Raw genomic sequence first — 15,171 nt, 5'->3', positions numbered from 1 at the left:
TTAACTTTCTATTTTCTTTTTTGCATTTTTCTAATTCCCTGTAGGGTCTATGCATCACCTTTTAATAAAAAAGAAGATATATATATATATATATATATTACTTTAAAAAATGTTCCCTTTGGGACTTCCCTGGTGGAGCAGTGGTTAAGAATCCGCCTGCCAATACAGGGGACACGGGTTCGAGCCCTGGTCCAGGAAGATCCCACATGCTGCAGAGCAACTAAGCCTGTGCGCCACAACTACTGAGCCTGCGCTCGAGAGCCCGCGAACCACAACTACTGAAGCCCGCGCACCTGAAGCCCGTGCTCCGCAACAAGAGAAGTCACCACAATGAAAAGCCCGCGTGCCACAACAAAGACCCAACGCAGCCAAAAATAAATAAATAAAATAAATAAATTTATTTAAAAAAAAATGTTTCTTTTGAAGAACATTTCACAAAAAGGGGGGAAATCCATGATACACTAAGTTTAAAAAGCAGAATATCAAGTTATATGCAAAGTATGATTCCAATTCTATAACAGAAAGAAATGAAGACGTAACTGAACTATTAAAAGTACCCATATGCCGGGCTTCCCTGGTGGCGCAAGGGTTAAGAACCTGCCTGCCAATGCAGGGGACACGGGTTCGAGCCCTGGTCCGGGAAGATCCTACATGCCGCAAGCAACTAAGCCCTTGCGTCACAACTACTGAGCCTGCGCTCTACATCCTGCGAGCCACAACTATCGAAGCCCATGTGCCTACAACCCGGGCTCGCAACAAAGAGAAGCCACCGCAATAAGAAGACTGCGCACCACAACGAAGAGTAGCCTCCCGTCTCCACAACTAGATAAAAGCCTAGAGAAAAGCCCACGCATAACAACAAAGACCCAACGCAGCCAAAAACAAATAAATAAATTTATTTATTTATTTTTTAAAAGATTTATTTATTTTTGGCTGCGTTGGGTCTTTTTTGCTGTGTGTGGGCTTTCTCTAGTTGCGGCGAGCGGGGGCTACTCTTCATTGTGGTGCTCTGGCTTCTCATTGCGGTGGCCTCTCTTGTAGCGGAGCTCAGGCTCTAGGCGCGCGGGCTTCAGTAGTTGTGGCACACGGGCTCAGTAGTTGTGGCTCACAGGCTCTAGAGCGCAGGCTCAGTAGCTGTGGCGCACGGGCTTAGTTGCTCCACAGCATGTGGGATCTTCCCGGACCAGGGCTTGAACCCGTGACCCCTGCGTTGGCAGGCAGATTCTTAACCACTGCGCCACCAGGAAAGCCCAACAAATTTATTTTTTTTAAAAAAGTACTCCTGTCTGGGGACTTCCCTGACAGTCCAGCGGTTAAGACTCTGGGCTCCCAATGCAGGGGGCGCGGGTTCAGTCGCTGCATGACGCGGCCGAAATAAATAAATAAATATTAAAAAAAATAAAAGTACTCATGTCTTGGTGGTAGATTATAGGTGATTTGAGGCTAATTTAATTTTCTCCTGAACAAACATGTTTTATTATCAGAAAATTATTCCCTTTTTTAGAGAGCTCAGTCAGGCTAGAGTCCCCCTGGTGAAACCCTATCAGATATACAGCTGAGTTCCCACTTTCTCTCCTTCTAGGGGTATCTGTGGAAGAGTTCCCTTTTAACATCTGTCTTTAATAAATTCCTTAAAGTCAGGAGTCACAGCATATTGTACAATCCTTTACGGCTAACTCCAAGGTACTGTCAGTCTATTTTTAACACTGTGGATAAACTACACATACTGCCAAAGCTTTTGCAAGCAAAGATATGGAAAGAACAGAGTATAATTAAGTGCCTCTGGCAGCACAGTGCTAAGGAACACAGGGAATTCTGGGCCACTTCTCAGCTAAAACACTAGCTTTACTGGACTAAGTTCACAATAATCTTCTCTCCCTTCCAGTGTTTTCACACAGAATTCCTCCTTACAACCTCATAAGAAAAAAAGGAAAATAAAGAGAGATCCACTGGGATCTCTCAGGTTCTGCCCTCAGAAACCCAAATACAGGGTAGAAGCCACCTTCCTCACTGGCCGCAGGCAGAGCTTGTTTACAAAGTCAGCATAAAGAAATCTGAAACACCAATGGGAAACAGCCATTTTGGTGTGGTGCCTGCTGCTTAGATCGGCCTGCGAAGAGTGGCAGTGGCAGGAAGGAGTGGTCCTACTGTGAGCCTGCAGGTCATGAAGCCTTGGGACCCCCACAGTCTAGAGAACCCCATTTCCTCACTGATGGCTTTAAACTGGTTTAAGATTAAAAGCTGGGAAGCAAAATAATTTTTTTTTTTTTTTTTTTTTTTTGGAGCAGCAGAATAAACGCCTCAGCACTGAGGGTTTTTCCTGGGTTAAGTTACAACTAGCGATGTTGACACCAATCAAAACAAGACAAATATAAGACATGCACCAACCTGTCACATAGACTGGGGAACAGAACTCACTCAGGGACACCCAAGAAGGAAAGTGAGGCACCAAAAGCCACAAACAGATTCAGACTCTCCCCATCCCCATCGTTTACCCTTACTTATCTCAGGAACAAATGACTTTGGTGAAATTGCTTCTTCAAAAAGGTAAGATGTCTCTCTTCCCCACAGAAAAAGAAAAGCAAATTATGCTGTTCAAATATAAATTACCATTAGCATTATAAAGATAACCCACAGCCCCACGCATACTCCCCCGCTGAGCCCTCAGACTTACACATGCAGGCTGCAGCGAGGAGCCGGCAGGCCAGGTACGGGGGCTCGCAGGTGGGAAAGGAGGGCTGGGTGATGTAGTTGGCAAAGGTGATAGCGATAATGGCCTGACTGGTGGGCTCAACAATTAGCAGGGAGGCCCAGAGGCGGATAAAGGCAATGAAGCCCCCAAAGGCCTCTAGAATATAAGCGTAGCTGGCCCCAGACTTGGTGATGGTGGTCCCCAGTTCTGCATAGCAAAGGGCACCCACAACGGAGAAAAGCCCACCAATGGCCCATATGATCAGCGACAACCCATAGGAGGCAGTGTAGACCAGCACGCCCTTGGGTGAGACAAAGATTCCTGAGCCGATCATGTTGCCCACCACCAGGCTGACCCCATTCAGCAGAGAGATCTCCTTCTTCAGCTGCATAGTTTCTGTGGACTGCTGAGGTAGCATGCTGACATCTTCTTCCTCCCTGGGCCGGCTGGCCTCAGGAATGAGATGGTATGTGGGTGTGTGGTGGCTCTCCAGCTCCCTGGCTTCCATGGCAAATAGTTCCTTCACACCTGTGTTTACTATGGCCTGGCAAAGAATATAAGTATGTCAGTCTAGGGTAGGGGCTGATAAGGCTCTAGTTCAGACCTGCAGGGCAGGCAGATTTCCCTGCCCACCTCTTGTGTAGGGACAGCATGACTCATGCACAGACCTAAATACAATGAGCCCGTCTCAGTTCCCACCACAGGATACAGAGAAATGGAGGCAGGCTGACCTCCACTGCTCCCAAGAAAGACACCAACAGGGCTCAGACACGACATGAGGGTGACTTCTAACAAGAGGCTTGATGCCCAGGGTAGGCTGGCATTAGGTTTATCCGTAGCATGGATCCTCCCTGAGGTGCAGGTTTTGCTCTGTTCTTAACCGACTTAAAACCTACAAACTTGCCAGAGTCCCAGCACTAGCCAGCCTGATGGGCCTCTCAGTTTCCATACTCACTCACCTCCACCCAAACATAAACAGGGACTTCTGCAGTGTCCAGCCACATGTGGAGAGGTCTGTAGCTACTCTCAGGCCAGCAAAGAACATGAACAGGTGGTGGGAAGGGCTAGGAAGATGCTAAGACAAGGGCATATCGCTACTGCAGAGACTAGACCAAGGAGAGAACATCCATGAAAATACACACCCTTGTGTCGCTATGTCCATTAACACCCACCTCACTTCCCACGTTGCTGCTTGCTCATTCAACACCTTTCTTCTTCCAAAGTGCCTAAAAGAGAGAGATAACATAATAAGACCAGATGAAGAAAGAACATTCAGAGGGCACCCTAATGTGGGACTCATCTGCTATTGGCTTATTTGTTTTCCTCCTCAGCCTGCCTCTCACTACCACCTGGGGCTGCAAAGAGATTCCCCCAAAACAGGACCCAGTAATCTTGACACCAAAACAAAGCTATAAGTCTCCTCTTTATCCACAGATCTGGCATTGGAAGGCATCCTGTAGGGAGACGGTGTGCACACGTACACACATGCACACACATGCACACTACTTCTTTTGGATCATCATTGGGGCAGTCCAGAAACCTCAAGGAAGATGGATCCCACACCAACCTACCTACGAAGGACCCAGAATCTGTCAGAGGAAGACAAGCACCTTCCTGACCCTGAACTCAGCAGGACCTTCTCTCTTCCTCAATTTCTGTGCCCTAGGAATTGGGAATTCAGATCCCCAACTCCTAGTTCATCTTCTGGAGAAAGGAATCTGATAAGCCACTTAATTCCCTCCCAGGAGTCAGTCCTTTAAGGTCACAGAGATAACTTCCAGGAATAAGAATGGGATCAGTACGTCATCTTCCCAGAACCTTCTCATCTAGTCAACAACAACGGATGTGCTGGAATCTTGCCTCATGGAGCTCAGAGCAAGTGAACTACAGCCACTCAAGACTGAGTAGTTCTCAGGGAAAACTCCAGTCTCCACAAGCCCCACTCAAAACTCCTGCCTTACCTGTCCCAGTACCCCTCCAGAGTCTAGACCTGAGCCCAAGTGAAAAAGCTCCTCTGGGGCCATTAATAAGCCTTCCCCCACTCCCAGAGGAGTTGAGCCAGCCTACTTTGCTTATTATGAGGCCTGGCTTTAAGGCAGCACCACTTTTCCTTTCACTCCTGGCACCAAGCCATGAAGGTGACTCTATGCTGGCACGTGGGAAAATATCTGTTTTCATGTGTCTGTCAGGTGAGCTCAGATATGCATGAAAACAAAACTAGGAAACACCTGAGGAGCCTGTCTCACATAAAAGTCAGGTGCAGGGGCTTCCCTGGTGGCACAGTGGTTAAGAATCCACCTGCCAATGCAGGGGACACGGGTTCGAGCCCTGGTCTGGGAAGATCCCACATGCCGTGGAGCAACTAAGCCCGTGCGCCACAGCTACTGAGCCTGCGCTCTAGAGCCCACAAGTCACAACTACTGAGCCCATGTACCACAACTACTGAAGCCCGTGCGCCTAGAGCCCGTGCTCCGCAAAAAGAGAAGCCACCGCAATGAGAAGCCCACGCAACGCAACAAAGAGTAGCCCCCGCTCGCTGCAACTAGAGAAAGCCCGCGCTCAGCAACAAAGACCCAATGCAGCCAAAAATAAATTAAAAAAAAAAAAAAAAAAAAGAGTCAGGTGCAGGCTCTTCATCAGTGAGTGCTTCCACATGTATGCTCTATGCACATTAATAAACTTGATTGTTTTTCTCTTGTTAATCTGTCTTTTGCCAGTCTAATTTACAACGCCCCAGCCAAGGAACCTAAAATGGGTAGAGGGAAAGGGTCCCCCCCCCAACCCCGCACCTTACATTCCTTTAAAAAACAAAAAAGTCAGTGCACAGAGACTTAGGTTGCCCTTTTCCACTCAACTCAACATGGAGGCAAGCAGAGAAACCTGGCCCCAGTGGTCACTCCAGCCTCCCCCTATTCATCAGACCCTAGCTGGTGGGGAGGGGGAGGAGGTTACCAGGTATTCTATTTGGACTTCTGATACCAGACTGCATTTTCTATCAAACAATTCTGCAACACCCAGCAGATCTGGTGTCTGCTACAGTTTAATCAATTCTAACACCACCTACCTGGAAATAGCAACAGATTCCTCAGGTTAAGGGCTCAATCTTACAAAACAGCCCTCCCCACCCAACTTAAGATGCCAAATCGCAAGTCCAGGTTGTTCCTGTGCTTCTGACCAACTGGCTATGAATCGGAGGTTCCCACTACCCCCTCCTCGGGTTCAATTAATTTGCTAGAGCTGCCCACAGAACTCAGGAAAACAGTTTACTCACTAGATTACCAGTTCATTATAAAGGATATAACTCAGGAACAGCCAGATGGAAGAGATGCAGAGGGCAAGGTATGGAGAAGAGGCACGGGAAACTCTCCAAAACCTGTCCTTTTGGGTTCTTTATGGAGGCTTCATTACAAAGGCATAACTGATCAAATCACTGACCATTGGTGATTGATTCAATCTCCAGACCCTCTCCCCTCCCAGGAGGTCAGACCTGGACTAAAACTTCCAAACCTTCTAATCACAGGGTTGGTTCCCTCGACAAGCAACCCCCATCCTTAGAGGATCTAGATGCTTTCCAACAATCACCTCATTAACATAAACTCAGGTGTGTTGAAAGGGGCTGGTTATATAAATAAGAAAAGACATCCCTTTAACCTTTACTGATCTGGAGCTATTTCAGGAACTGGGAACAAAACAAATGTTATAACAAAAGATGCCTCTATGGCTTATTAGGAAATTACAAGAGCTGTGGGACAGGAACAGTGGACAAAGACCAAATAAATAATCACAATATCACAGGGAGGGAAAAAGAGAGGTAAACTCACTTCACTGGAAAATTTAAAAATAGTATGAAATGTAACTGCCTTGACTTCTAACTTTCACTTAAGATGTAGAAAGCTGGGAAAAGCATCACTCCCACTCCAATGACAAGAAAAAGGCAGATAATCTACAGAATTGTAACTTTTCTTGAAATCATTAGAGAGCTGAGGTTACAGGCCAACCAACCAGACTGAGATTTAAGGAAAAACAGATACCTCCCAGAGAGATGCAAGTTCTGGCTTACCTGTGGCGGAGGGAGAACAATGGAACCACCATACAGGCAGGAAAGAAGAATTCGGGAACAATTTTTAATGAATTACTAAAGGTCAAGTTTGGGTTAGCAAGAGCCATAGACACTTCGAGGGTTTTCTCCAGTGAGACCTCAGTGGGTGTTCACAAGAAATACTAGGCCAGAGAAAGCCTCTCAGAAGTGCCGGCCTGGAGGAGGAAAGCAGTCATTGCTCTGGGAAAAATACGAAGGTCCACCTGCTCCCTTCTCTACAAATCTTAAACCCCTGGGGAATGGGGAAACTCTGTCATTCCCAAGGCAGCTGGGACAGGGTGAAAGAAAAAGAAAACAATCCTCTCTGCCTGCGGGAGGAGCAGGAAATTCTGGTCCAGACCATTAGACATGGCAGGCTCACCCAGAAAGATCCAATCCCCCAGACCCAGGGAAATATGGCCTGCTTAAGGCTCAGGCTGAACCAAGACAACAGAGAACCCCTCTACTCCCCACCACCAGGTTAGCAAGCACCCAGCAACAAGGCTGTGGTACACTGTGTGTTGAGGCACAGGTGCACAAAGAAGCCTAATGCTGAAGGTGGAGCATAAGCACAGAAAAATCCACCCTCAGGGCAAGGAAACACCAGAGGAATTTGGAGCCACTGGTGCACCTAAGGTAACCATAGCAACAACAAAACCCAAACCCAACTCACCTCCTAAATGACTCAAACTCCCACATTAACAGGCTAGCAAAAGAAGACGTTGTACCCATTTCCCAGAATAAAGACTATGTACCTCAATCTCTACTTTTCCACATATTACATCTGACAATCAATAACAAATCACAAGCAACATACAAAAAGCAACAAAAACAACCCACTATCAAGAGGCAAATTAATCAATAGGACAAGACTTAGAGATGATCCAGATATTGGAACTATCAGACAGGGAATTTAAAATAACTATGACTGGGACTTCCCTGGTGGCACAGTGGTTAAGAATCCACCTTCCAATGCAGGGGACAAGGGTTCGAGCCCTGGTCCTGGAAGATCCCACATGCCGCAGAGCAACTAAGCCTGTGCGCCACAACTACTGAACTTACGCTCTGTAGCCCACGAGCCACAACTACTGAGCCCGTGTGCCACAACTACTGAAGCCTGTGCGCCTAGAGCCCGTGCTCTGCAACAAGAGAAGCCACTGCAATAAGAAGCCCATGCACCACAATGAAGAGTAGCCCCCGCTTGCCACAGCTAGAGAAAGCCCACACGCAGCAACAAAGACCCAACGCAGCCAAATATAAATAAATTTATAAAAAAAAAAGAATATACATATATACATTTATATGTGAATCACTTTGCTATACAGCAGAAATTAATACAACATTGTAAACCAACTGTACTTCAATAAAATAAATTTAAAAATAAATAAATAAATAAAATAACTATGATTAATACATTAAAGGCTCTAATGGAAAATTTGGTCAGCATGCAGGAACATATGTGGAATTTCAGCAGAGAAATGAAAACCATACGAGTCAAAATGTGGAAAAAAAACAGAACAGAGCATCTAAGAGTTGTAGGACACTATCAAATGGTCTGAGGTAAATATTAAAAAATATACTTTTTTGATTCTATTAATTGCCTTAGAATATAACTAACTGCCTAAAGCAAAAATAGTAGCAATGCAGTGTTAATTTATTGCATAGGTAAAAGTAAAGTGTATGACAACAATAGCACAAAGATAAGAAAGAAGAACTGGGAGTTATACTACTGTAAGGTTCTTATATAATATTATATGCGAAAATTGATGTAATATTATTTAAAGGTAGACTGTGATTAATTAAAGATGTACATTGTGAAACTAGGGCAAACACTAGAAAGTTAAAAACGGTATAAATAATAAGCCAACAGTGGAGATAAAACAGATCATAAAAAATACTCAATCCAAAAGTAGGTAGAAAAAAGAAGAAAAAAGAAGCAAAGAACATATGAAATAAGTAGAAAACAGAAAACAACTAGCAAGGTGGCAGATTTTAATCCAACCATATCAATAATAACATGAAATGTAAATGATCTAAACACACCAATTATAAGACAGACATTGTTGGGTTAGATAAAAATGCAAAGCCCAATATGCAGTCTACAGGAAACCCACTTGAACTATAAAGACATAAGTTACAGGTAAAAAGATGGTGAAAAAAACATGTAAACACTAATCAAAACCAAGGGGGAGTAACTATATTAACATCTGACGAGACTTCAGAATAAGAAGTATTGCTAGGGATAAAAGAGAACATTATATAATGATAAAGAGGTCAATTCAGCAAGAAGAAAATTCTAAACGTGTATTTCCTCCAACAGCATAGCTTCAAAACACATGAAGCAAAAAGTGATAGATCTGAAAGGAAAAATAGACAAATCCACGATTATAGTTGGAGACTTCAATACACCTCTCTCAGTCATCAATAGAACAAGTAAACATAAAATCAGCAAGGATCTAGAACACCTGAAAATGGAATGTCCCAACATAGTTCTTGTCTAAAATTATGTGAATTCTGAGGGGAAAAACAGAAAAAAAGGCACCTGCAATAGGGCTTACCTCCATGCAGGAAATGGGGGCAGATCCAGGGGTGGGAGACAGCCTTCCAACAGGGAAAAACTGCTTTGGCTCCTCAAGTTTCACAACAGAATACCAACCTTACTATCTACTGAGTTGGTTGCTATCAGAGCACAGTTAGAAACCCTTCCTCAGGTGCTGCCCGAGGTCTTTAGGATCAATTCCAACCTTCTTATCAGGGCCTTATCACTAGACCCCCTGCTGCATATGGTCCCTCCCATGGTCCAGCCACACTGAATTACTTACAATTTCCAGAACCTGGAGTAGTCCAGGGTTTCCAGAGCCCATCAGAAAAACACATCTTTGCTCATACTGAGTCCTTTGCCTCTAACACCCTTCTTCTCCCACCATTTTCCTCAACATCCTGGCTGACTTCTTTCTCCACACATATCCTTGTGTCCCTGCATGTGTGTGTCTCAGTCTCCCTTTCTCGAAAACACAGTCTCTTGGGAATTCCCTGGCAGTCCAGTGGTTAGGATCTGTGCTTCCACTGCAGGGGGCCCAGGTTCGATCCGTGGTTGGGGAACTAAGATCCCGCAAGCCCCTCGGCACGGCAAAACAAAACAAAACAAAACAGTCTCTAAACTCATTGTTGAAGACAGTGTTCATTAAACAATTCCACACACCCTATAAGTAAGTTCCTGCCTTGAGAAACTAGTGTTAAACCCCACTTGTAAGGACATAACACAGCTTTCTAACAGGTTTTCATCATATTTTCCAAGCTCCTGTGCAGCAGATAATAAAGGAATTCACCAGACCACTAAAAGTTCCTCATGAAAATTTAACCATGAAACTATCATATGCAATTTTCAGGGAGAAAAATTGTCTCTTTCAAAGTTCAGTTACAAAGAATATTTTATAAGCTGTATTCTAAAACTTTTATAATTGATGACTATGAAAAAAAAAAACGCTGTTGAGAAAGACACCAAAATCTTAAATGTGGTGAAAACACAGAAGACTTTTTTCTTTTTTATACTTTGAGTTTTACAAAATTTCTACAATGAAAATGCATTACTTTTTTTATGCTTAAACTTAAATTATGTGACTCTTTACATTTGTCTTTTCACCTAGGACACCAGGAAACTCAATATCAAATTCAGCTCCCAAGCACAGTGAATAGATACCCTCACTTTTCAACAGTACTTGATATCTAGTCTTTTCCATGGCTTTGGTTTCCTATTTTTACTTCCTCATTGCGAGTATCTTTAAATATAAACCACCACAATTACTCTTTAGAAAGAGATATATAAATATATAATTTATTTTTATAATAATTATAGTGTTACATAACTGTTAATTATGTGTGAGCCATTCTCTTTACTAGTATTGTACTCAAATAACTAACTAAAACGCTTTACAACTCGCAAAGAGCCAAGAAAATTAACGAAGAACAGAGCAATAATATTCACCTGTGAGGAAATAAGCAAACATCACACTTTCATAAGCCACCTCATATTAAATGGTCAGGTACGAAGAAGAAAATGAAGTCTCCACAGCGAGGCCTAATTCCACGTGTCTCCAATTAATCTCTGCAACAAAGAGTGAGAGGCAACTTATCAAAAAATGAACCTAGTAAGCAGCAGGACGATATTTCCTTTTGTAAAATCTAATTTTTACATGCCCAGCAGGAGTAGCACTCAATTACTTAGAAGTTCCAACACACCCACAGTGGGGTGTAACTGAACACGTGTCTGAGAACCAGCCTGGTCCTTTCGAATCATGCATGTCTAGACAACTGCTGTTCCCTCTGTCCCAGGTCCCTTGAGCACCACTTGCATCACTTTTGTAGTAAAGTATCCACACATCCTGGAGACTACAGCAGGAAGGACAAAGGACAGAAGTCAGGAAATTTCCTGTACCAAGAAATGCCAGAGAGATCAGTCACATAACTGGTATTTATTTTTGGTTTGTAATAAAAATATGTCCACAGTCAGACAGGGAAGGAGGCAGACAGGAGAATATCAGGCTTGTGGTTTCCCACAAATTTGTCAGGAAAGGAAAATCAAATATAAGAACTTTTAATGACAATCTGAGACCAAAGTTGGGAAGCAAAAGCCATTAGCACACAGTGGGACCTCAGCAATGTAGGCAGCCTGGGCCGTTTCCTCAAGGGCCTCCGAACAAGAACAGAGAGTTGAAAATGATCTCAGGAAGCGCTCACAGGCTTTCAAAAGTCTGCTCCTCCCAGATCTTCAAAATCAGGGAGCAGCTCTCAGAGATAAGCACCAGATGGCTGAGCATTCTGCTAGCCCGGTGCTAAATTCACCGGTAGTGCTTTTTCTTCCCCATCAAGGGCAGAGACTGAATTCTTTTTACCAAGCACACAGTCCAGTGCACACAAGAGGTATTCAAAAACAAATGTTAAATTAAATATTGATTCCTGCTTATCACTGGCTATAACACAAGTGGTGCCCAGACTGTTTGCTCAGTGCTTTGTGAAGAATTCTCTTAATGTTTCACAAATATCGCCTTCCATTTACGACATGAGATGATCAAACAAGATGACAGGATGTGAAGACACTAAGAAGAGCCATAGTAGCAGGAGCACACACCATCCTCCCTCCAACAGGCCAGTCTCCCCGCGGCCCCAGGAAGCTCTGCTCAGGGGCTCACATCCTCAGGCTCGTCCCCCGGGCCTTTACTCATTTTCAGAGTCTCTCCCACGCAGCACAGGTTCTTTCTCAGCACCAGACTCACACTGGAGTATCTCACACGGTCTCTTTCACGTTCACAGGGTCGCACTCAGGGTCACTCTGACCGCGGTCTCTCTCATACTCAGTCTCTCACAATCTCCCTCTGAGTCCCTCTCACACTCATGGAGTCACCTCCACACTAGGGTCTCTTTCACACACACACCGAGTCTCCGTCACACTAACAGCGTCACCCTCACACTCTGCGTCTCGCACACTCAGGGTCACCCTCAGACTGACTCTCTCACACACACAGACACACATAAACACACAGCGTCCTCCTCACACGCTCAGTGTTACACTCCTGGAGTCCCCCTCGCGCTCAAGGGCCCGCTCACACGCACGGCGTCCCCCTCGGGCACGCGCTCACTCGCAGCGTCTCTCACGTGCCCGCGGCCCGCCTGCCCGGTGCTGGGCTCCGGGAGCCGCATCCCGCATGCAGCGGCGGCGCAGAGTTCGGCCCCAGCAGAACGCGGCCCCGGCCCGGCTCCCGCGGCCCTGCTCCCTCGGCCCGGCTCCCCCGGCCCCGCTCCCACGGCCCGGCTCCCTCGGCGCGCTCGCCCGCGCTCCGTTACCTCGTGGTGGCCCGGCGCCCCCGGGATGCTCGGTCGCGCTGCCACCGCCACCGCCGCGACCGCTCAGGCCCCGCCCCCGCCACGTCATCCGCCGCCGGATCGCGACAGCGCGCGCCGCGTCGGGACAGGGCGCCTGGCTCCGCGCGGGGCTCGCGGGCGGCGGCGCTTCCGGGCCCCAGGGGGCCGCCGCGGCCTCTGGGATTCCGCAGGCCGCGCTCAGGCGTCCGCAGGTGAGGTCCCAGCCCCCGGCGGGCCGCGACCCGGGCCCAGCCCCATAGCCGACTGATTGGCTGCTCCGACCCTGGAGTCTCTCGGGGCCTCCGAGGGACTCAATACGGGGACGCTCCCGCGGGGACCTCTAAGTGCCCCCACACCCGGTTCCTCTGTGGCCCTTGGCCTAGGCCGCACTCCCGGGGGACCCCATACAGCTCACACGAGGAGCTCTAAACAGCCTCCATACCCCGTTCACAGCCAACCCTCCGCCTGGAGACCCTAAGGAGACAGACCCAGGATTCGTCCTCCGAGTCACAGCTCCGACCACCGTGCATCCTTTAAGGTCCCTACAGACACATGGACACCGCTGAACTTCCAGAGCCAACCCCAGGCCTCTGGGGCCCAGGCTTGAGGACAGTTTCCAGTCCTCATCCTGCCTGACCCCTCTTGGAGCTGCACCCTCCTGTGCTCTTCCTCTCCCTGTGGTTGCTCCTCCTCCATCTCCTTCTAGGGCTCCTTTTCCTCTGGTAGCTCTGGGGCTCTGTTTAGGGCCTCCTGATCTCATGGAAAGCTGAGCCCTACCCCTTAGCTTCCTGTCCACACCTCAAGCCATGATTCTCTCCTGGGCCATGGAGTCATTTCCCCCCCGACACGTGTTCATAACTACACATCCTCTGGTTCCAGACTGCCTACACACAAACCCCTGCTCCCCACCACGTAGTGACCCAGCAGGAAATGGGCAGCACCCTACACCCTTCCTCCTCCTGCCCCCCCAGGCCCTATCTCATGGTTTTCTTCTCCCCAGCCGTAACAGCCTCCCAATCCCTAGCCTGCTCTCTCTAACCCATCCCCACAGGGTAAGAGGTGCTCCTAAAATACAGATTGGAATGACTTCGTATCTCCTCTGCCTAAAAACCCTTCCATACTCCTACCTATAGACCTGAGGTGATGATCCTTGAAGAGCGTTCACTGGTGCTGCCCTCCTTGTGCTCTCTGCTTGGAATACTTTCCCTAAGTGTGAATGAGAGTACAGGCATAACATGTCTTATTGCTCTGCACCTTATTGTGATTCGCAGATGTTGCATCTTTTATAAATAGAAGGTTTGTGGCAATGCTGTTTTGTCAGATGATGGTTAGCATTTTTTTGCACTAAAGTTTTATTTTTTTTATTTTTTATTTTTGGCTGTGTTGGGTCTTCATTGCTGTGCACGGGCTTTCTCTAGTTGCGGCGAGCGGGGGCTGCTTTTCGTTGTGCTGTGCGGGCTTATTGCAGTGGCTTCTTTTGTTGCAGAGCATGGGCTCTAGGCACGCAGGCTTCAGCAGTTGTGGCTCGTGGGCTCTAGAGCACAGGCTCAGTAGTTGTGGTGCACGGGCTTAGTTGCTCCACGGCATGTGGGATCTTAACCACTGTGCCACCAGGGAAGTCCACTAAAGTATTTTTTAATGAAGGTATGTACATTGTTTTTTTAGACAATGCTATTGCACACTTAATAGGCTAGACTATAGTGTAAACAACTTTTAGATGCACCAGAAAACAAAAAAAAAATTCATGTGACTCAGTTAACTGCGACCTTCACTTTATTGTGGTGGTCTGGAACCAAACTCACAGTATCTCTGAGGTATGTCTGCATGCATATATTTGGAGTCATTAGAATCTGACCCTTTGCCCCCTGAATCAGTTCCTCCTGCCTTCCTGGCCTGGCAGAGGAAGGGCTCTGGACACTTGTGTCACTCAGTAACAGCCAGTCCACTTGTCCTTGTATCAGCAGCATACATGACCTACAAGCTCTCAGAACCTTTTCACTGTCTCACACCCAGTTACAGCATCCTGCCAGCTGAAAGCCCCCATGAACCAAGCACTGAATCAAATGTTCTCCAAAACCATCAGTGTTCCTCAGGACCACCCTACAGTGTACATTTATTCATCCCCATTTTTCTTTTTTTTTTTTTTTGGCCGCGTTGGGGCTCTGTTGCTTTGCGCGGGCTTTCTCTAGTTGCAGCAAGCGGGGGCTATGCTTCGTTGCGGTGTGCGGGCTTCTCATTGCAGTGGCTTCTCTTGTTGCAGAGCATGGGCTCTAGGCATGCAGGCTTCAGTAGTTGTGGCACACAGGCTCAGTAGTTGTGGCTCGTGGGCTCTAGAGCGCAGGCTCAAAAGTTGTGGCACACGGGCTTAGTTGCTCCGCGGCGTGTGGGATCTTCCCGGACCAGGGATCGAACCCGTGTCCCCTGCACTGGCAGGTGGATTCTCAACCACTGCACTACCAGGGAAGTCCCCATCCCCATTTTTAAGATGAGCAAACCGAAGCTTAGGGAGGTCAGGAGACTCCCCAAGCTACTTGGCTAGGGG

At 46.9% G+C, this 15,171-nt stretch overlaps 1 protein-coding gene across 6 annotated transcripts in view; it reads right to left on the bottom strand.

The window, feature by feature from the left end:
• SLC7A6 (solute carrier family 7 member 6) overlaps nucleotides 1–13,926 on the bottom strand; it is a 35,540-nt gene extending 21,614 nt beyond the window's left edge. For 2 of the 6 annotated variants that reach the window (XR_005017551.1, XM_036834827.1), the window contains exons 1-4: nucleotides 13,118–13,926; nucleotides 10,756–10,875; nucleotides 3,865–3,918; nucleotides 2,675–3,236 (exon numbers count right to left, since the gene is read on the bottom strand). Coding sequence is in view for 5 of the 6 variants with exons in the window: in XM_036834827.1 (XP_036690722.1) it covers nucleotides 2,675–3,200 (526 nt within the window). In the remaining variant the exon portion in view is untranslated. Of the gene's footprint in view, nucleotides 1–2,674; nucleotides 3,237–3,864; nucleotides 3,919–4,263; nucleotides 4,351–10,755; nucleotides 10,876–12,611; nucleotides 12,688–13,117 lie in introns of those variants that run through there. The other 4 variants (XM_036834828.1, XM_036834831.1, XM_036834829.1 and 1 more) reach the window with 3 other exon arrangements.
• Between the last annotated feature and the right edge of the window lie 1,245 nt (nucleotides 13,927–15,171).

The sequence above is a fragment of the Balaenoptera musculus genome, chromosome 19 (assembly GCF_009873245.2).
Source record: "Balaenoptera musculus isolate JJ_BM4_2016_0621 chromosome 19, mBalMus1.pri.v3, whole genome shotgun sequence".
Lineage (NCBI taxonomy): Eukaryota > Metazoa > Chordata > Mammalia > Artiodactyla > Balaenopteridae > Balaenoptera > Balaenoptera musculus.
This window is presented reverse-complemented; position numbering and strand designations above follow the sequence as displayed.